Source organism: Protopterus annectens, chromosome 7.part0 (assembly GCF_019279795.1).
Source record: "Protopterus annectens isolate FY-2018-M chromosome 7.part0, PAN1.0, whole genome shotgun sequence".
NCBI classification, from domain to species: domain Eukaryota; kingdom Metazoa; phylum Chordata; order Ceratodontiformes; family Protopteridae; genus Protopterus; species Protopterus annectens.
Window position 1 is genome coordinate 1,401,865,393 of NC_056739.1, and position 24,325 is coordinate 1,401,889,717.

At 36.9% G+C, this 24,325-nt stretch overlaps 1 protein-coding gene across 1 annotated transcript in view; it reads right to left on the reverse strand.

Annotated features, from left to right (window-relative positions):
- Window positions 1–24,325, reverse strand: part of DOCK3 (dedicator of cytokinesis 3) — a 4,843,230-nt gene that overhangs the window by 414,658 nt on the left and 4,404,247 nt on the right. Inside the window, exon 32 of the mRNA XM_044077993.1 lies at window positions 19,267–19,415. Coding sequence (XP_043933928.1) covers window positions 19,267–19,415 — 149 coding nt within the window. The remainder of the gene's footprint in view (window positions 1–19,266; window positions 19,416–24,325) is intronic.

A 24,325-nucleotide genomic window follows, 5' to 3' on the forward strand; every position in this document is an offset into this window, starting at 1 on the left:
TAAAATTGCATTTAGTGATGACTGCCCTCAATACCTAAAATTGCATTTAGTGATGACTGCCCATGCCCAGAAGGGTTGTGGGCACTATTCCCGATAAGAATTTACGGTGCCCCATCCCCTTGTCCAGGTTCATCTTGAACAGTGTCATAAAATTGCTCTGTTTCACATGAATTGTTAGCCTGTTCCACAGATGTAGCAGCTGCTGGGAAATAAATTTGTCCCTCCAGCATGTCCTATTTAAGTCACAGGCCATATTTAAGTCCCTGGAACAGGTAGCCCTAGACCCATTTGCCATACTGACATACTTTCAGTTGCAAACATTATACATCATAACCTATCCAGTCATTTTTATTCAAACATTACAAAGCTCTTTCAATCCCTGCCTTCCCTTAAACCCCATTCCTCCTGAAAAACATTATTTTGCATGTATTGTTCCCACCATTCCTATTTTTCCATGTAATTTGTTCTTACCCTTTTCTAAAGCTCTCACTTCCAGTTATTTTATCTCTGTTACTATATTCACTACTTCTAGTACAGTTGGTTTAGACTCTGATTTCCATTTTCTAGTAAATGCATAGTTTTGACAGCCACCAGAATTGCACTCAGCAATGTTTAAACTGTGTCTAGACAATTCTAATTCTGTATCACAGATCACAAAAATTATTTCCTTAGTCAGCACCAATTTGCTCACCCACTGTTTCTGATAGAGTAGTCTGCAGGGAATCTTTGAAGTCTGCCAACTCATTACAATCCAAAAAAAAAAATGTTTCCATTTAACTCTTTCATGTGTGCTCTTGTGTGACTCTGTGAGGAAACTTGTGGTAATTGCCCCAGACCAGTTCCAAAAGAAGGGACAAACACTGTTGTCTGGGCCAGAATGGAGTCAACATAATGATCTTGTGAGATTCCTTTTGAATCTTCAGAATTACCTTGAATATCAGAATGGGTAGAAAAGCATACAGGAATATTCCTCTCCAAGGAAAGAAAAAGGTATCTGTCTTCCAGGCTTTCTTGCATGAAGTCTTGGAGCAGAATTTTGACACTTGATTGTTCACTGGGAAGGCAAAAAGGCTTACTTGAGGAACTTCTCACAGATAGATCAGATCTTAGAAGACCTCTGACCTAGTTTCCATTCATGGAGGTCTTCCTTTGTCCTGCCCAGCTTGTCTGCCATGCAATTTGCTCTGACAGAATGTAGGAAGTAGAGTGAGATTCTCCTGTAAAGCTACATCCCATGATAACCCATCTAGTCTGTAAAGGAGGTAAGACCAGGTTCTCCCTTGCTGTTTTATGTAGTACAACACTGTGGAATTGTCTATAACCTGAAGTGGTCCTGGGGACCAAAGGTGATTTAGAGACTTGAGTGCCTTGATCAGGGCAAACTTCTCCTTTACATTTATGTGCTTGTGTCTGTTTTTGTTGTCCTCCTTTACATGTATGTGCTTGTGTCTGTGTTTGTTGTCCCATACACCTTGTACTTTTATCCCCCTAGCAAAGTGCAAGGTAACTGTGGTGAATGATTGTTTGGAAGCAGGAGGAGACAGGGAGAGGCCTGGATTCAGGGTACTTCATGTTTCCACCAAGTGATTTCTCTTCCCACACATTCCAAACTGGAATCTTGAAAGATAATGGGTGTTGATGCTAGGAACAAAGAGACTTCAGATACCATTGTATCTTTCTTATGTGGAGTCTTACCAGAGGTATCATGAGAATCACAGATGCCATGAGACTCAGTATCCTGAGATATTCCCTCCCTTGCCCATTAAGGGGACCCAAACAGTCGCAGAAGACATTGCTAACCCCCAGTTCATTGTGGCTGTATGTGTAACACCAGAGGGATCAAGGCAAAACCCATGGAATAGATCTAAGTGCAGATATATTTTTTCCTGTGGAAGAAAAGCTCTCTGTACTGAGGTTGTCTTGGAATCCCAGCCTGCATATGAGATCTCTCACTAAAGAGAGAGATTCCTGACACTTTGAAAAAGAGTTTGCATAGATAAGCAAGGCATCTAACTATGGAAAAATGCCAATACCATATAGCCTGCAATGTGTTATACCTGGAACTAGACACTTTGTGAACACTCTTAGTGCAGTGAATAGCCCAAAGGGTAAGGCAGAGAATGGAGAATGTGAAACATCTGAAGCATTAATGGATAGGAATGTGACGATAAGCATCTTTAAATCTAAGGTTACTAAAAAATCTCAAATGGGGAAAAAGGGGTAAGAGATTGTGTTATGAAAGGATCTTGAACTTGGAAACTATCACAAACTATTTTAAGAAAAAGGTCCATGACTGATATCTAGGCATTTTGTTTGGCATCAGAAACATCTTTGAATGAAAACCTCTTCCCCACTGGGAAAAAGGAACCAATTCTATTAACCCCCCCTCCTAGTAAAGCATGAGCTGTAGTACAGGACAAAACAGAAGGGTTTGATCTGGGGATGTGGAATAATTCCCCTGAAAAGGAGGACTCTCTTCCCACTGAGTCAGTCCCAGCACCCATTTCTCTGAAACAACCTGTTGCCAAAGAGACAGAAATGGAAAATCTGACGTTCTGCATGGGATAAGGGACTGCCAGGGTGAGAGGTAGAACAAGGCCCGTTACATACTCATTCTGACCTTTTTGAGTGTCCTTTGTTCGGGGGGGGGGGGCTGCTTTCTTTTAAGGAAACTCCTCACCATTGTTTTGTAATGTCTGCTTACTGGCATATTGTTGAGACTTTGTTTTGTTTCTTGCTGCAGTTGGACAAGGAAGCAAAATAACCTTTGGACAATTTAGAGAGGGAGGGACAAAAAAAATCTGAGAGATTCCCTGTATGTCAGCTTAACCCACTCATCAGATTTTTAATAACATTTGCAGCAGTGAGACCAAAATCTCTATCCAAAGGTGAATTTAAAAGTGCATTTTTTACATCCTCTATGAGGTTCTGAGAATGAAGCCAGGCAAACCTCCTCAACACAGTACTAGTGGCAACCTCACAGGATGCAGAATCTGGAGTTATAAACACACTTTAAATGACTAGTGACCTGAAAAGTAAAAGAAACCAAACCATATAGTGCAGATTTTTCCTCATAGGGAGGAAATGCATATAAAATATTCTTCATATTTTCATAATTAGTCACAATAAACTTGAACATATGAGCCTGACAACTCAAAATTATAAAAATTAAAGTTGCAGAAGCAAACACTTTTTCCTAAACTTAAAAAATTGTTTAAACATTGTGACATTCCTCCTCTGGGCCACTGACCAAGGAGCCTCAATTCTCATCACTGACACTGGTGGGGAATGTTCACTCAGAAACAAAACAGACACACAATGTTTTTACATGCAGCTTTTTGCACCAAGTACAAATTCCCTTAAGAGCACACAGGGAATTTATACTCCAGTCCTGGGGCTGGTCTTTCTCTCCAAGCCCGATTCCCCACTGACAGATTTATAGAGTTGAGTCCTTAGTTGGTTGTTTGAAGCCAAGACCTCCACTGCCCTTTCTGTGAAATCAGTGCTCCCACCGTGCTAATTCAAAGTAGCTGACTCACACACACACTCTTTGAGATTTGATTTTCACACACACACACACACACACACACACACACACACACACACACACACACACACACACACACACACACACACACACTAACACACACACACCTAGGAAAGGCTGGCACAGCTTACCTGCTTTGCCACCTCCACCCAGTTTATAAGGTAGATACACTGCCACCAGAACACCCAAAGCCAGATACTCTAAGGCTCTTACCAGGGTACTCAATTACTCTCAGTAAAATGAATACTTATACAAATGGTAATGTTTAACCATGCAACAATGCTTTCAGGAACGTGGAGCCACAGTGCCACTAAATGAATAAAATTACTCTCAAAGGCTAAATATTTTCTAAAAGACCAGCCACAACAAAAGGTACAAATATATTTAATTATAAATAATAAAATAGAAAACATGAAAATACTGAATATGTATTTATAATAAACACCAGAGTTTCAATCACAGGAAATATAAAAAAACAACACAGAGGGAAAGACTCAGATAGATACAGAAAAAAACTAAATGTAACTAATCTCACTATATTTTCCTAACTGACTAAAGAATTACTGTTCCCTATTTACATGATAGAGCAAGGCAAGATAAGGTTGATGAGTGTCTTTGTTGTCAGGTCCAGGACAGAATGCATCTATCACATCTCCCACTAGTATTCAAATACAATTTCAGTGCTGGCTACAGAATGACATCAAATCTAGTCACCTGACACTGTGTGGTTCCCACACTGCCCCCTCACTAGCAAAAGAGCCAGGATTTGGCACAGGTGTTTCACAATATCCACATAGAACTTTAGTTAAGTTTAGGGCATCATCTGGATACCGTAAAACAATTACAATACTTCCTCCCTTCCTGCAGAAAAGCTTTTCATAGACATTGAATCTCTGCTGCATTCAGACTTGTAAGATAAAATATTTTTGGCCTAAACCAAGTTATTTAATGTCAGGCTATTTTCTTAAGGTTAGCTGGGCTGAGCTTAGCCACTTCCCTTCCAGTATTCTCTGTTAAATATATATTCATTTCTTCAGTTACAACAGTACAGTCTGACATACCTGTACATTTCTTTTCGGTCAAGCAGGTTCCACTGTTGATACATTTGTAAGACAAGCAACTTTACAAATACATTTTAACACAAGCATCTGTACAAATCAGTTTTATATTCAAATGAAATATAATTCTTTATAAAACTCCAGCTAGCTATGTTACCCATGCACTGCCCTACTCTCTCTGACGCACCTGGCACTATCTCACATCATCACATCTCTTGCCACTTTGAAGACTCAAGCTAGTTTCTCAAGTACCCTGGAGAAACATTGCTTGAGAGGAATAAGCCTACCTGGGAACACATTAGCCCATACCCTGTCTTGACAGACTATCTGCTTTGGCATTGCTGATCCTACTCTACAGTGCTGCACCAGGTGGTTGCATTCAGGTTTCCCAGTGAACATGCCCCCAAACTCTTGTAACACTACTCATATTTCTCAAACCTGCATAGGGGATAGCCAGTGGGACATTGCTACCCCTTCCACTGAGGAGATCCCTCACCAAACCCCCTCAGACTCCTCCTGCCATCCATTCCAAATACTCAGCACAATTACCTCCCTAACATGGTAAAGCTTTATCATGTTAACATGGTAAAATTTGTGCCCCTGCCTAGCGGGTTTACCATGTAGTTAACATCACTGACCTTCCTTACCAGTTTGAAGGGTCCTTCCCAAGCTTCCTGCAGCTTATTGTGTCTGACAGAATTGAGCACCATAACATGCTGTCCCACAGTATACTCTAGGGCTCAAGCATTCCTGACATACCAGATCTTTTTCTGCCATTGGGCTCATGCCTGCTTCTTCTGGGCCAAGCCAATGAGGTCTGTAAGCCTTGTCCTGAGTTTTAGGACATATGGCAAAGCAGACTTGTGGGATTCACACTCACCCTCCCACTCATCATGAATCAAATCAAGTAACACCTACACTAAGCTCAGTGATTTATATCTCCAGTCTGCAGCACACCAAACTAAAGTTGCGAAAGACTACAAATTGCCTACTGTGAATTCAAGTAACACCTACAATCTCCAGTCTGCAGCATACCAAAATTAATTTGTAAAAGTCTACAGATCACCCAACATGAATTTCAAGTAAAACCTACCCTAAGTTCAGTACTTTACATCTCCAGTCTGCAGCACACCAAACTAAAGTTGTGAAAGTCTACAAATCACCCAGCATGATTTCAAGCTACACCTACACTAAGCCCAGTGCAATGAACTAAAGTAAATGTCTGAAAACAATTTTAGCACTCTCCTGTACCTTATATGTTCTTTCTAAGGCTCTTTGCACACCACTGGGCACTATCTTTACTATCACCCTTCTTGATCATCTCTATTTCTCTGCAAATAATTGTCCCCCTCCCTTAAACTTCTTTCCTTTTTACCCTCTGTAGTTAACATCACTGACCTTCCTTACCAGTTTGAAGGGTCCTTCCCAAGCTTCCTGCAGCTTATTGTGTCTGACAGAATTGAGCACCATAACATGCTGTCCCACAGTATACTCTAGGGCTCAAGCATTCCTGACATACCAGATCTTTTTCTGCCATTGGGCTCATGCCTGCTTCTTCTGGGCCAAGCCAATGAGGTCTGTAAGCCTTGTCCTGAGTTTTAGGACATATGGCAAAGCAGACTTGTGGGATTCACACTCACCCTCCCACTCATCATGAATCAAATCAAGTAACACCTACACTAAGCTCAGTGATTTATATCTCCAGTCTGCAGCACACCAAACTAAAGTTGCGAAAGACTACAAATTGCCTACTGTGAATTCAAGTAACACCTACAATCTCCAGTCTGCAGCATACCAAAATTAATTTGTAAAAGTCTACAGATCACCCAACATGAATTTCAAGTAAAACCTACCCTAAGTTCAGTACTTTACATCTCCAGTCTGCAGCACACCAAACTAAAGTTGTGAAAGTCTACAAATCACCCAGCATGATTTCAAGCTACACATACACTAAGCCCAGTGCAATGAACTAAAGTAAATGTCTGAAAACAATTTTAGCACTCTCCTGTACCTTATATGTTCTTTCTAAGGCTCTTTGCACACCACTGGGCACTATCTTTACTATCACCCTTCTTGATCATCTCTATTTCTCTGCAAATAATTGTCCCCCTCCCTTAAACTTCTTTCCTTTTTACCCTCTGTCACTGCTTTGTGTTAACTCTGTACTATCTAGTAAACCCTACCCTATACTTCCACTCAGTACCTTGTTTTTCTGTTCCTTTTACCCTTTCCTTTGGATTCTTGTCATTAAATATTCTACAAAAGTCTAAATACTGATTATTGTTCTCTACTGATGTTTCCAGTGATAGGATTCTGCTGATAGCTGCAATCTGGTTCTTCTCGATCCATTTGCTCCACACACTCTGCTCCCCTCTGCCTCCAAATCCCACCTACTCCCAGGCCTCTACTCATATCCCTGGCAAATCACTCCCTCTAATTTTCCATTATCTAATTATTTATAACTTTACCCTGTCCATGCCCACATCACATTCATAGTTTACATACTTTTATTTAACCAAGCGGATTTGTTGTCCCCTTTCTCCATCACTTTGAATCTCATTTCCCCCTGCTATAATTCTTTGCATCTTACTATACTTCAGCCCTCCCTATATAAACACTACCTCTATCTTACATCAACTCCAGGCTTACCTTCTTCTCTCCTACTACTCCTATTTTTTTCATTCCATCCATTAATACACACATCAAACTAACATTGCACCATAAATTTACTATTGGCCAATCATGTCCCACCCCCATGTATCAAAAATGTCAAGACAAAACAACTACCCGAACTGTCAAAACCCACTCTGAAGACAGTACATTTACAACCTTACCTTAATCTGCTCACATATCACTAGATGACATACATTTCTACACCTATTTCAATTCTAACATATAAACACCAGTTCTACTATTTGTAAACCCACCTTCACACTAGACATGCTCTCTTAACCTCTCTTATATCTTTACTCTTAATTCTCAGCCTCGCTACAACTATATCACATACCCTCATTCACCAATACACATTAGTAATCACCTCCAACCATCTCCCCCATAAACAGTACAACTTCTCACATATCTCCACTCAGCTTTTCTGCTATTCCCTCCCATGCTATTCAATTCACAAATTAGCCTCCTCAGTTCTTATGAAACCACACTTGACACCAATACCATCACCTATATATAAAAACATATTCCATGGTACTCAGTCCTCATCACCTATCTATTCAAAAGTGGAGACATACATGCAAACCCATGCCCACCCTTTAATCCTAACCCCAAAAGTAACCCCAAAGATTTAAACATACTAATGCTGAACCTTAGAAGTATATGTAATAAAATATCCCCACTGCATACCTGGATTGATCAAAATAAACGTGATATATTATCCCTTACAGAAACATGGCTACACCTCAATGTAAAAAACTTGGAAATAATACCTCCAAACTTTTCAATAACTAGAAGAGATAGATCTAAAAAGGAAGAGGGAGGAATAGCCCTTCTATATCCCTCTGCACTCAATATCACACCCTACACCAGTAATGTACTCAACTTTTCTAATGCTAAGGTACTAATCTCTTTTTTAACCTTAACACAACAATAAAATTTGCATAATAGTAATATGTATCCTACCAGGTCACAATATACCAGTGTTGGAAGATATATTATCTTGGACATCCCAAACAATAAATCATAAAAACAATAATCTTAGGAAATGTTAATATAGATTGGCAGACCAATGCTTCCAACTCCCCCATAAATAGTATCAATCTGTATAGTTTTTCACAGCTTATCAATACTCCAACAAGATACAGCAAAGATCTTACCTGCCAATCCACCCTAGACTGGATCATAGTATCCCACCCTGCCAATTATTCCTCTTCAGGTACACTGTCTATTTAGGTCTATATTAGATAGTCAAATGTTGAAAAGAGCGAACGCTCTTACATCAAATCCTAATAACCGAAACCACACAATGTCGAACATACTCCCAAAAAAAAAAAAAAAAAAACAAATCCACAGACAAAATAAAGTGGGGGGCTATGCCCCCACACCATCCCTACTTAAACATGCCAACTCCGAGATCACACCACAGTGGAGGAAATGGCAAAGTCCCAGTAATGGCCCAGTGATTTTTTCCCTGGGGGAAAAAAAATTGCGGTTCCAACCGTTCGACATTCTGTGCTTTTGGTTATCAGGGGTCGATGTAAGAGCGTTCATTCTTTTCAATGTTCGACATCCTGATATAGACCCATCTATTTCCCTGAGCAATCACCTGCCAACTTATGCCTTTAGAGCAAATTACCAAGAACTAAGAACGAACACTGTAAAATCAGTTAGGAATTCAACTAATTTTTGTCAGCATAAATACAAACTCTCCTACATGAAGGAGATTGGTCACAACTTAAACTACTACCCCTTAATGATGCCGTACTATACTTTAATAACACCTTCATTCACATACTTAATACCCTTGTGCCCATTCGTATGAAAAGAATTAAAAAGAACTCAGCCCCATGGCTCTCTAAGAATGTAAACACCCAATGAAGCAAAGGGACCTAGCCTGGAAAACCTGGAAACTAAACAAAAACAAACAAAATCACGTCAACTTCAAAACACTACGCAAGAAAGTGAAAAAAAGTAATAAAAAAGATAAGAAATCATTCTATTCCCAGCTTCAACTCCAGCATAAAACCAACCCCCCAAAATTTTGGGGCTCCACATCTACTAGACTTAATCCTGGGACAAATAGAAGTCATACCCCATCACCTGAAACCCCTCCATCACAAACAGCTGAAAACTTTAAGAACTTCATAAAATCAATAGCAGACCTACTAACACCCCTAACACTGGCCACCCCACCCTTCAACCTATTTAGAAACCAATCCTATACCATCTACTACCTCTAATCCTATCATTAATAACTCCACTGCTCAACAAAATGTCATACAAACCCCATTCTCATTTCAGCCCATACACACAAATACCATAAAGAAATTGCTACAACAACTAAAACCCTGTTCCACCTCGGCTGATAATCTTCCACCACACTACCTCAAACTGGCTGCCAACTCAAACACCTACCCAATCAGTATACTTATAAATAGGTCTTTATCTGAATCAGAAGTACCAAACATATGGAAACAATCTCACATCATCCCCATCCACAAAGGAGGCAACTCTGTTGAACTAATCAGTTTCCATCCTATATCCATCTTGTTACCCATATCCAAAATTCTTGAGAGGTATCCATCAGCAGATAATGCAATACCTATTACAAAACAATATTTTAACCTAAACCCAACATGGTTTCTGACCCAGCAACAGTACAGCTACATCCCTATTATCTTTTGCAGACACCATGAACAAGGCCAGAGATGCCGGATGCTATACAGCCTCAGTGTTCTTTGACTTCTCTAAGGCCTTTGACACAGTCTCTTACCCCTACTACTAAACACACTGTCTAACTTAGGTATCTCACATAACACAGTAAAATGGTTTCAGAGTTACCTTGATGATCGTAAACAAGTAGTGAAATGGTTTAACAAACTCTTACCCTTTCTCCAGAACCCAGCTGGAATTCTTCAAAGCTCCATCCTCAGACTCCTACTTTTCAACATTTTCATTAACAACCTTCACACTTCCTCCCACCCTGGAACACACATTCAATATGCTGATGATTCCACCATAATTTGTACAGCTCAATCACTACCAGAACTGCTTTCAAAAACTCAGCAGTTCTTTACTGCAGTTAAATCCTGGCTAAAAAAGGCTGAACTCTTTCTTAATCCAAAGAAGACTAAATTAGCACTCTTCTACCCTAAAAACACATCCCCTGTCACTAATAATCTTAACATCTTTGCATCTGACAACACTGTCATAGAAATAGTGCAGGAAACCAAACTTCAAGGAGTAATCATTGACAGCAAACTTTCCTCTGACTACCATATACAGCAAAATATAAAGAAAACTCATCAAAAACGGGACTCTTATATAGAAACAAACATTTCTTAACTACAGCAACCAAAGTTTCCCCTAACAAAAAAACTTTTTACTTCCATCCCTTCTTTACAGTGCCCCTATCCTAACTAATTTACAAACTTCTACCCTAAGCAAGATGGAACAGTGCTACAACAAAGTAGCTAAGTTTACCACACACTCTAAATATTGCAGACATCACTGTGAAGTGCTACTAGACCTAAACTGGCTTGAAGGTCCCAACCAACTTCCTTTTATTCAACTGTCCACTTTGCACAATCTTATTTTCAAGCCTACATGCATATTTCTTTTCTGTCCAGCAAGACCCACTGTTGATACATTTTTAACACAAGCAGCTTTACAAATATATTTTTAACACAAGCATCTGTACAAATCAGTTAGACATTCAAATGACATAATTATTTACAAAACTCCAGCTTGTTATGCTTGCATATGTTACACATGCACTGATCTACTCTCTCTGGCATAGCTGGCACTATCTCACATAATCACAACCATCTTTATCAAAAGGGGAAGGATTAGAGTTAAAATATTTGGAGGCAGCTGGATTAACTAAAGCTACAGCTGCTGGGTTATGTTTAGGAAAAGTATAAAAACTTAAAAACTGAGGAACTTTACACATTCTATTTGCCTTTTTATGGGCAGTAGGCTGAGTATCAGGACAATTTCAGAAAGTGACACACACTTCCTCTAAAGCTGACAGAAATGGGGAAATGGGTAAAGGTTCTGGAAATTCCTTCTGTAACAGCTGATAGTTTTTTCTAGGTGGACTGAGAAACCTCAGTGTTCTCCCGCTGAATACACTTGCACATTCTGGAAATAGTATTGGAGAAAGAGAATCATTGATAGAGAGATTCAGGTAAGATACTCTCCACTGAGTCTGAATCAGAATTCTTTTTATAAGTTTTTTATTGGATTTTCAATTTTGTAAAATAATCATAACAATATTTACAGTCAGAGATTTGTGAACATAATAAATGAAAAAAGTCAACTAAACCTCACACACAAAAGAAAACAACAACTATTTACAGGAGTGTTCATTAACCATTAAGGCATTCAAATATTATACATTATATTCAATCTAAAATGCAGTTATTTTAGCTTTTCAAGCAGATCTCTAAGTTTTCTACACGGACTGTAGCAAAAGGTAATCCTGGTATAAAAATTCTTTGAATGAGGGTGTAGATCCATTCTTCCAATTCTGAGTTATAACCTTCTTTACTATAGATAGTATAGACCACAAAATAGAATATTTATTTTTTTAATACATATAGGAATAGGAGTGTTAAAACAGATTACCGATTTAGGTAAAAACAGATTTATCTCAAAAAAGCATGTAAAAAGAGGTTAATTTTATTGCAATAAGGTGTTAAAACAGTACAGTCAAAAACATGTGTTGCCAATCCACTTTAAGTTTTTGTTTACATCTCCAACAAACTTATTTCTGCTTGAACATTAATTCAATTTTATGTGGTGTGAAGAAAGATCTAGACAAAAATTTCCAAGTAAAGAGATTCCATCTAAGAGATAAAGTTGTATGTTTAAAAAATATTAGAATTATTTTTTAATTTCTTCACTTGGAGGTCTGTTATTAATTTGGATAAAATAGTTCCAATAATTGTTATTGCAACTTTTTGTTTCTCTCCTCACAACTCTATATACTTTGTATAAGAGACCCTGTCCCAATGTGTTTTGTTGCATTATGAATATTAGATATTCAATTAATTTTGGGATATGATCTCTTATCCTTGATTGCATTAACTTAATTTTCTTTTCTACATGCTGTCTGTAGGATTGTACATCTAGCCACTTGTCTTTTTCTAAATTATATTTGTTTTAATATATTCTACAGAATGTAGCTTTTCATCTTTCATTAACTGAAATCCGATATAGCAGATTTTTTTCTTTAAATGTTATCACTGTTTCTAACTTTAAGGTGAAGATGTTATTTTGGGTATACACCACAGGAAATATAAGGAAGATCCATGCTTTATATGGCAGGTTTCTAGATATAATTTTTAAAGTGTTTAATATAGTGGACATAAAATAGGAGTCACTTGTTTGGTGACTTTTTCCTATAAAGTAATCCTTAAATAACCAATGTAGACTATTATTTAGTATGAGATAATTATTAGAATATCTATTATGTTTAGAGTTTATAAAAGATTTCCTGAAAACTCTTTCCACCTAGCTGTGTACGTGTTCTTAATACAAAGATGTATTGTTTTTATAATTGATGATAATGAATATAATTCTTTATCTGGTAGCCCTATCCTTCCTATTGTCCAGTCTCTCATATGATAGTTTAAAGCAATTCTTGGTTATTGGGGTACCAGAGAAATCTCAAAATTAAAGTGTTAAATTCTTTAATACAACTTTTTGTGGGTGGAATGTTTGTGATTGTATAATATCTAACATTTTTGGTAAGATAATCATTTTGATTATAGATAGCCTCTCTTCCATTGTGAAGAAAATTGTATTCCATTTGTCTAATAGATTCTTTATATTGTTTATACAGTTAGTATAATTATAATGTATTATATATGTAATATCTGTTCTAATTGTTCCTAAATAATTTATTTTCTTCTCTTTGACAATATATTTAATTCATTTTATTTTTCTGATTCTATTCTTATTTGCATTTATAGTTAGGATTTGTGTTGTCATAGTTAAGTGTTAACAAGATTTTCTTTGAAATACATCCACTGCTAAGAAAACTGCAGATAAAGAATTATCATTGTCATTTGATATCAGTAGGATGTCATCGCAAACAGTTGAAGTTTAGCTTAAATTCTCATTTATGTTAATACCTTTTATATCTATATATTTAATTTGAGAAAATTAGCAAATGGTATCATAATTAGGGTAAAAAAGCAGAGATGAAAGAAGACATCCTTTCAAAATTTGAAAAGAATCAGAAGTAAAAGTGCCTATTTTAACATATGCAAAACAATCATTATAAAGAAGGTTAATAAGATGTGTGAAGTTACTCAAGAAATTATATTCTTCTAAAACCATCAAGAGATATTTCCAGTTTACCGAGTCAAAAGCACTATTAATATCAAGACTCATTAATGTTAAGTTCTCTTTTGTTTTATTTGCATAGCCAATTATTTGATTATTCTTTTAATATTAGCATACATATTTCTGTTTAAGATAAAGCCAGTTTGATCTTCATCAATAATGGAGGGTAGAATATATTTTATTCTATCAGCATAAATTGTCATGAAACATTTATAATCTAAATTTAAAAGTGAAATTGGCCTGTACGATCAGCATTCAGTAGGATCTTTGTCAGTTTTTAAAATTGGAAAGATACGGGTATATTTCCAAGAATAGCTAGATCCTTGACTATAGAAAAAAACCTTGTGTAATATGTCTAGGCCTTTTCTTGGTAATAGGTTATAAAGTTCAGATATACTATCTTATAAAGTTCAGATATAATCCCATAATTACCTGGTGCTTTATTAGGTTTCCATTTAGAAATTTGAGTTTGAAGTTTATATAGAGAGATTGGTTTATCAAGTTCATTTGGTTATCAGATAGTGTATTTTTTATATTTTTAATAAATATTTTAATTATTTCTTCTGGGTCTATTAATATATACTATTTATTTATTTTATTATAATAATCTCTGAATTCCTTTAGAATATCTTCTGTTTCCGTTAATTTTTTTCCTATGTGTGTAGACTTCTTTTATGTGATTGGACTTACTGAGTAATTTTTTTTTTATGGTTAAATTGTGCATAGATTGTGGGTTAATAGAGAAGTTAATCATTTAAACTTCTTACGGTTGATTTTAGTTTTATGGTTTAATATTTCCAAGTATTTGTTGTTTAGCTTATTAATCTCTTCTGTATTATTATTTTTATTTGTCTGATTTTCTAATTTTAATTTATCAAGTTTTTTCTTGTATTGCATGTAAATCTTTGTCCCATTTTTTTTATTTGACAATTGATTAGTGCCTCCACTGAAAATATATGCATTTAGTGCATCCCATAAATACATTTCTGAAGTACCTTCTATATTATTAATTTATATAAAGGAAAAGATTTTTTTAATAATAAAAGCCCTTAAATTCTTTTAAACAAGTTATATATGCTGGTAATCTTCTGATTTTAACATTATTATATGATTTAAAAAAACAGCTCAAAGGTAATTGCATTGTGATCTGAAAGCGTGCAGGTTACTGTTTTGACTTTGCCTAGTGTATTAGTCATGCCATTAAAGACAAACTGTCAATTCTAGATTGTGTTCTGTGTCTATGGGAATAATGGGTAAAAAATAATGAATTTGGTTCTGAAAATTAATTTATGTCTCTAAGATGAAACAATTCAGTAAATTTAAACAATGCCTTTGCAGATGCCTGTATTCTCCTTTTACCTATTGTGCTAGTACCCACTTGGTGAGAATATACAATTAAAGTCTCTTGTTAGAATGATACTGGCTTTCAAGTTTAGAATTACTTGTCCTAGATGTTGGTCAACCGTTTTAATTCCTATTCAAGGAATACAATACAAGTTAATAAGAGTTAATATCCTCGTACTATACTTTATAGTTACAGTACAAAGCGTACCTTTATCATCTTGATATGTTTCTATAACCATAGGCATAGGCAGTGAATTTCTCCATAATATAGCAACCCCCCTTTTTTTTGATTATATTGTGAACTGGATAATATAGTGTAGTTTTTAGTATTTAGCATGTCCATGTCTTCTGTTAATAAGTGTGTTTCCTGTAAAAAATAACTTGAAAAATAAACAACTTCAAATATCTGTTTGAGCTACCCCTCTTGCATCTGTTATTTAATCCACTGACATTTTTGGAAGTACAGTTAATAAATGCCATTTGCCCTATTGATCAAAAGTATACATGTACTTCTCATAGATAATGACACTCTTGTTAGTAAACAACTGCTTAATAATCATCATGTGAACATTAACTTTTGAAGGTTTGATTAGACATAAAATAGTTACTTTTGTGGATGCAAAAACACTAACAAATATAATTATGAATCAGAATTCTGAGGGGAAATGTATCAGTTCTATCACATTCCTCTCTGGATTTAATTTCCTGAATTTCATCAAGGAAACAGGAATCACTTTTTCTTTTACCAGAAATCACCTGATAAGAAAGGTCAGTAGCCTGTACAAGACCCAGAGCTGGACTTAATAAACTACTCCTGTCCAATGGAACTGGAGCAGGAGAACCTATACGTTTTGTTTTCTGCTTCTTTCTGTCAGGAAAATTAAGGCAAACACATTTTTAATGGCAACAATAACGTCCTCAGGGATGGGCACAACATTCTAGTTAAGCAGGGGCACTTTCCCTGCCCCTTCTTGCAACACCAACAAAAGTGCAGAGGACACCGCTAACTCACAATCCATAGTGGCTGTATTTGTCATACAGAGGGATCTATGGAAAAATGAGAGTGGTTTGAGGAAAAAGCTTTGACACAGCAGAGTCTCTCACCTGCATCTGAGGCAAATTACCAGCCTGCAGTGGTGGCAAACACTGTTACTGAATTATCACTTAAGACATAGGCAAAGATACAATTATATAAAAGAAATCAAACCATGTGAGGAACTTCTTCTAGCTAAGAATTATGAGTAATGATCTTTAAGACATAACAAAATATTTATTGACAATTACTCACCTGAGCAGCACTAACACTCCAAAATACTGTTTCTTTGTGGTCAAAACCACTACACCTACCATGCATTGGTATATTATAATCACTTGAAGTTGCTGCTTCACAATAAAAAAACAGCTGGTTTCCTGATAGGATGAATTTGCACAGAAGTGCCTCCTGCTACAATAAAATAGCTACATTTGCCACCAGTTCCCCTTATAGGACACACCAGTGTCATAGCTTAAAGCAATTAAACTACTGAACAGCTACCTAATATGTTCACAACTAACTACAGCACACAAACTCATTGGTCATCCAGAAAAATGCCATGTACTACAAAACTTATTACTGCCCTACTGTCCAGCAAGGGACCTCCATTCTAATAAATTCCTATTACTTACAAATAAGTAAAATAATGTTTCAGGAAGCTTGGCCTACTCTCAGTACATTGCTAAACTCTGGAATAATATCCCCTCACAAATAAAACTCTCTGACAAACTCAGTAGTTTTTAACCACTGCTTAAACAGCATCATAACCAGTCCTGTTTCTTCACATGCTCATCACAAGATTAAGACTATATGTTCAACGTATAATACTCTCTAAATACATACTCTCAACCTCTCTCTGAAATGACAAAACAATTTTTATTCATGACTGCTGACTCTTCAATCCACCAAGTTACATGTGGGCTTTCGCTTTAGTAACTTCCACCTCTGTGAAATCTTAGAATGTATAAATGTGACTACTGTCTCTGTATAAATATATATACAAATGTAACTACTTTGTGTTTAACTGGAACTTAGTATAATGCAATATAAGCAAATGGAGCTTTTCTTTCCTGGCCTCCACTGAAAATGGGTATTACCCTGTTGGATTTTCCTGGTAAACAAAGACAAATAAAATAAATAAATAAATAAATGCATTTGTGGCGTAATATTTGCTGAATTTTACATTGTCAGCTTTTCTTTTAACTTAAAAAGGAATATTGCAATAAAATGACAAATGATTTTCCCTGAATAGCTACAAATACCTCTCAACCTCTTAGCACAAGAAATCTGGTTAAAGCCTAAAATAATTGAGGGTCAAAGGGCCAAAAGTAGTGACAGATTTTAAATATTGCACTTATAAACTTAATGTTGCTAAAATAGCAGGATTTGTGTTAGCATGCATTTTCCGAAGGAAATGAAGTCTGAAACTCAAATCTTGTCATTTTTTTTTTTTTTTTGTTAGGGATTTCAATTCTCAATGACTTGCCAGAAAACCACAAATTTTATGAGGAGAACAGACCAAAAAATATGAGGCACAAATCTGGACATTCTGCAAAAATTTGTACAGTTGAGAAGTATGCATGCTTTAAAGTTAAAAAAAAATGTTTCCTGGAGCAACCTCCCTTGTGCAGGAGATTGATTTTGAATCCTCTACACACTCATGCATGCCCGCAAGTACTCAGGTATGCTGGCATACAGGCACTTGCTCATTCTCACATAAACACAAGCACTCACACCAGTCATATAGAGGTGATCACACACTTGCATATGTGCACTAGCACACACTGCACACATGCATACATGCACTTGTGCACACACACATATGCACATGCTTGCATACAGCCATATATATGTACTCATACATTCGGATGGATGTACTCGCATACACGCACTCACACACACACTCGCTCACACCCACATACCCGTATATACACACATGCACTTGAGTACAGTCACATACATGCACTTGCAAACACTAGCATACACTCATGGAAACTCTCAGACAACTGGACACAGACACACACACGCACACACACACACACACACACACACACACACACACACACACACACACACACACACACACACACACGAACCCATACAGTTTCTATTTTTCTGATGTCCCTTTTGTGTTTTCTCTGGCACAGCTTCATTTATTTAAAAATATCTGAGCCAGGAGATGGAGACACAGTTCATGACTTTATTTAAAGTGGGGGAGGTGGCACTCTCCCCCACCACCCACCCCCACCCTATGGTTCCATTGCCCTTGCTTAATAATCAGATTTATACTAAACAGGAGATTAAACTTTACAGTTTAATACAAAAATGTAAACCGCAAGGACCGGAGCACCTGTAACTCTTCCTTATATGTACTCATCCTCACCGGCAGACAAACAGGGTTTAGTTGAAGTTTACCTGTCTAGTGTTGCCATTTTTTTTTAAGTGGCATATGCCATATGGTATTTATTTATATTTTTCTAGCAGCAAGTAATTGTTCATTGCTTACTAAACATTAAATTGACTCACTTAAGAATGCCTGCTGCAGATCTTGGAGGCAAACATTTGCTTATATTAGTATGATGACATTCCTATAAAGAGAGGCTTCACACAAATAAATTTAACACAATTTTTCATTTATTGCTACTATGTGATCATGTTGTAGCTGCTAAAGTTCAAAACTTTTCTGCTATAGCATCACTCTTAAAAGTCAAAATACTTGATTGCTGTCAATGTGGTGTGTACACAGTGGCTGTAGAAATCATTTTCAGGTTGGCAGTGTGCATTAAATTCATTTCCAGATTCATTTCCAGGTGGTTGTGTGTGTGTCAAACTCACTACTCGAGGATTATAGTTACTTGTGTACTGCAAAGATAGTTCCATATTGTAATATAAGTACATGCCAACCTAATGACAAAAACTGTTACCAAGGGCACTCATGCACACTGCATCATCAAAATGATCCTTAGGAAAAACTGCATGACATTCCATGTGACAAGTTTTGAGACAATGTTTACACAAATTATTTTCACAGAACTAATACAGTGTGATAAAGAAGGGAAAATAGTGTGCAGTCACACTCTTTCTGATTATCAGTCATGAGTAGTATTTTCTAGTGAAGGCTGTTGCTTCACTTTTCTGGCATCTTCTGATGCCAATAGTGGTAAAAATTAATGGTTTAATGACAGGCAAAGAGCCTTGATGGTTGTGAGAAGGATGGGGTTAAAAATGTAAACAGTTATCTGGAAAAGGCCATAAGTCACCTGTTTGAAGTTTCCATTTTTCCGCTGCTCCCAATCCATCATATCATGGAAGATGGGAATCATGATGTTCCGCACTTCACTCTGTGGCACTAGGGTGATACCCAAAAATGGACCAATCATTCCTGGGATGAAGTGGACTTTATTTTCACCTGAAATTCACACAGAAAATTTAGGACAAAAACTTCCAATGTACAAATTCTAAAAACAGATTTTTTAAGGAATTGCTTTCTAGATTTGTGTTTTAAAGCATTACACAGGAATAAATATGGGATAGGTTACTGAAAGTTTTACTATAATATCCTGTGAATAATGTTATGATGTCAGTCACAATGAGGTTGCAGTGTACAGCTGGTTAATGAAAATGGCCACAAATGACTTCAAAGGCAGCCACCTAAACTGGCCACATACCGCTAATGCCAAAAAAAGGGCAATAGAGAATGATAGTCTCAGATCTGGATACACCTACAGTTTGGGTGAGCCTATCTACTCAATTACAAAGTGGGCTCTTCTTTATGGCAAGGAGACGGCCTTCCAGGGACAGTCAGATGTGATACTGAAGGGGGCAAGAAATTAAGAGTGAGTCTAATACAAAGAAATAATATCACTTTGAGAAAAAAATAACATTCCTTGCAAAACTAATGATGGCCATTCCTTCTCTACAAGACAACAATGCTACTACTATATTTTGCTGCCTGAATAATGCAACAGAACTCATAGTACCAGCATAAGTAATACAATCTGTATATATCATTATTGTTAATATATCCTTGATGCATCTGCAAATTCCACTTTTATACCTTTAGATGAAGGATAAAACAATGAATCAAACAGTGCCAAAGTGATGCTATACACATAAACAATAAGAAATATAATAGTCTATCTGTGCCAAACAGTTTTGTTTCATGAGGCAAACTCGTATTCCTTACCTTTGAAAAATGTTGCCCTTTCCCTCTATACATAAGACAGTTTATTGTCAGGATTTCAAGAAATTATGTTTTAATTTTTTTTTTTATTTCTGAGATAATGCATCAAAATATCATACTTTGTTGCAGGTTTCTAATTCTGTTAACCTCTGAGGGAGACCAAAATGACTGCAGATAAATCCTTCAGGTGTAAGAAAAAAAGAGAAGAAAAAGCTTGATGCTTTACTCAGGATTTTCAGGATTAAGCACTATTGTCCTAAAAGGAACTTCATCAGAATCTAAAAAGGCTGCATATATCATTTCCTTATATACAGGCCTCCTTGAAGGTGTAATAAATGCATAAACAAGTGAACAATAGTAAAAGCAAATGAACAAAAAAATAAAGTCTGCCGATAAGCATGTCAACATCAAGTGGTGGTCCACAGTTGTTGCCTTGTATGAGTTAATGTAAATAAAGAAAATAAACTTTAAAATCATGTACCTCTTTCAAGACAGTGTTAGAAAAGGATACTGAGCCATGTCCTTAAAATGATATAGTCCAAAACCAAAAGTTCTGTGCTATGACAAAGTCCCACCAAACAGCAAACAGCAAAATCCAAAAAAGAAAGAAGAATGAAGGGTATCACACCCGAAAGCGCTTAACCTTGGATGTTTTGGTTGTTTTAATAAAAGAAGGAGTTAATCCAGCAGTGTCCTGCCATTCTTCTTTCTTCCTTAAAATGATATAGAACATGTGTGCACCATAAAAAATAATGAGTAATATATAATGCAAAATTTAAACATTACCCTATTTAAAACATTTAAAATTTCTCTTGAGTAGGTTGTTAATAAATGTCTAACTTGTTTATGTATTTATTACACTATACCTTTAAAGAGGCCTTTATATAAGGAAATGATGTATGCAGCCTTTTTAGATTCTGATGAAGTTCCTGCTAGGAATGAAAGTGCTTAATCCTGGAAATCCTGAATAAAGCATCTGGTTTTACTGCTTTAGTTTTTTTTTATACTTGGTGGATTTATCTGCAGTCATTTTGGTCTCCTTTACTCCATCTGCTGTTCTTTTGCAGTTTTTGTTGCAGGTTTCTTCTTTTGATAAGGCTAAGGTGTACATATTTGTTACATTAAAAAAAAAGAGTCAGTATATTAAATTCGATATAAAGTTGCAAAGAAGTATATAAAAATAGATTTAGTGCAAAGACAGTAGAAAGAGCTTATTGTCACAAATTCACTCAGGCAAAGAACTGCAGTTCTAACCAGAAGGTGACATTTCTGCAATATGATAAGCTATGCTAAGTAAATGGAAAAGACTGTGCACATTCTGAAGTTGCAGCTAAATGTCATAACACATTTTCTGTATAAAATGGTTATGGGTTATGAAGACAAAATCCTGTTTAGATGAAAGTCAGTTTTTGTGAAAGTGCACTTCTAAACAGGCTAAAAAATGACGTTTATATGCTATGCTGATGCAGCCTTCCATATTCCTATCAGGGAGCTCTGTAGCCTGCATCACCCTCCCTATAATGATAAGTTCTAAGTTCACACCAGTTCAGGGTAAACAGATCTGTTTCACAGATGTGGGCTTTCTCTGAAACAAGTTCTTTACTAAATATAGTAATCCTCTGTTATTCTCATTTAAGTAAGCTATGTAATTTAATGAATTAACAGTGCGGAAAAGACAGACATAGTTCTTTATAAATATCATAATAAAGAAGACAGGACAAAAACAGCAAACACAGCATTACAAGCCTGCAGGTAAAAGCATAAAATTACCGACCAAAATGAGTTTTGGTATAATTGTATTATACGACATGCAAACAAAAAGCATACCATTCATTAAAAGCTGTCATTTCACTCTGTCAGTAGGGAACTGGATAAGCCTGCATCTGTGGCATAGACAGAGATGAACCCCTGTCTTTGGCCCAGGCAATGCAAGTCTGATTGCAGTCACAGGTGCTTGATGCCACAGGCAGGAAGGATGGGCATGCCCACTGATGGTGAAGGAACAGTGGGTCCTGTCCAGCTTATGCTGCTGCACTGATGACAGAGTCTCAGCTGGAAAGTTGAGGATCATTGATGTGTGGAGTGGTCACTGCATGGAGGATGGGGGGCATGGTATTGCAAGGATGTTGAATGAAGCTGTATTCAGCATTGGAGGGAAACCCATGCACTGATAGAGGGGCATAAACAGTCCTTATGGTAATGCATTTGCTTATGTCACCACCAGATTAAGGGTTATGATCCAAAAATCCCTTCATTGTCAGGATGTTGCCAAGGGGACAAACTCCCTGATGTCTGCCTATATAATGGTCTGTCTCTGCACAGTTGATAGCCCATCAGATTTGGAAGATGGAAGTTCCCACAATTATGGAATGAATTGGCCTAAGTCTGGCAGAGGGTGGCTTAATGGTTGACAAGCCGAGGAAAGCACACAGAAAAAAAGGCAGTGCTTAGAAGCACCAACAATCACAGGTTAACAAGCTACTTACTATGCAAATGCATAACAAATGTAACAGCTATGCAAAATTATTTTATTCAGTCACTAATTACCCATTTAATCCAATTCAGAGGTGTGGAGAGTCAAAACTTATCTTAGCACAATAATTTGGCACAAGGCAAGAAACTAACCCTAGACTGGGTATCAGACCATCACAAAATGCAAGTACTCACACATGGCAAACAAAGCTATGGGCAGTTTTTAGAACACCAATTCACCTGTAGCATTTATTTGGGATGAAGTAGAAATGCAGGAGAAACTGCAGCACCTATCTAACAAAGTTCGCAGATGACTGCAAACTGAGAGCCATTATTGAATCCCCAAATGATGTGTATACTCTACTAAAGGGCCTTACAGAAACAGATGCTTGGTGCCAGAGCCATGGGCTCAAGCTCAATGCCAAGAAATGTATAGTTAACCCCTTTGGGAAAAAACATGTATCCATGAATTACCATATAGGTGGCAGTACACTAAACACCGAAAGTGTGATAAGAGACTTAGGGACACAGGTGGACAGTGGTCTCACCTTCGATAACCACATCGCCACAACAGTCAGGAAATCCTTCTATGTGGCACACCTCATCACTAAGGGCTTTTCATCCAGAAAAAAGGAGGTCATTGTCCCACAGTACTCATCCCTCATTAGACCCATTATAGAATACAACGCCCCATTCGGTATGTACCTCTCAAGACATCTGCAACAACTGGAAAGGCCGCAGAAATACCTCACTAAAAGAATCACAGGCCTAAAGCAGATGCCCTACGCTGACCGCCTTAAAAAACTCCAGCTATACTCTGTCGCAAAGCATCTACTCAGAGGCATTCTCTGCTTAATATACAAGGCCATGTCAAACCCAGAGCTGTTGGACATGCTACACTTAAAGAAATCCCAATCCCTCATAGCCACATGCTCCAGGGATCTAAACCTTGTCATCACAATAACCAAAACATGCTGGAGGGATAGGTTCCTGACCCAGAGACTCCCCAGACTCTGGAATAGATTGCTCATACATGTCAAGCAGAGTGCCTCTTTGGCCTTCTTCAAAAGGAACCTTGACGATTGGATGGGATAAAGGAAATTCACCCCGGGGATCACGTCAGTCGCCCTGCTAGACATGGGTCCAGGGAAGTAAATCGTGTGGGAAGAAATAGCCAGGGAATTGTTATGGCTAGGCTTGTATAGGTCCTAGGGCTGATAGCCTAGTACCAACCTATGAACCTTTGAACCTAAAACCTAATAACATATGAAGGTGGTGTTGGCTAAAAACAGAAGACAATCTAACAAGAAACAATCTAGTGAACTAATTGTTGAGAGGTAGCAATGCTAACTTATGTATCACTATATCACCCTGTAAAGTTTAATTAAAAATGCACTATGATTATCTTTAAAAAGAACAAAGTAACCTAGGCCATGAAAATAATTAAGAAATGTCTTAAAATTAACCTGTATGATACCAGGGTATGCAATATGCATTCTCTAAAAGAACACTCATCTATCTACCTACTTATCTAAATAAACTACTTGAAACTTCAACAAGTCATATTTATTATTCCCACAGGGAGGGAATCAGAGAGAAATAGACAGAGAGAGAGAAAGAGAGAGTCTATGAAGCTATATGTGTACAGCAGTTTAACTCAAGTT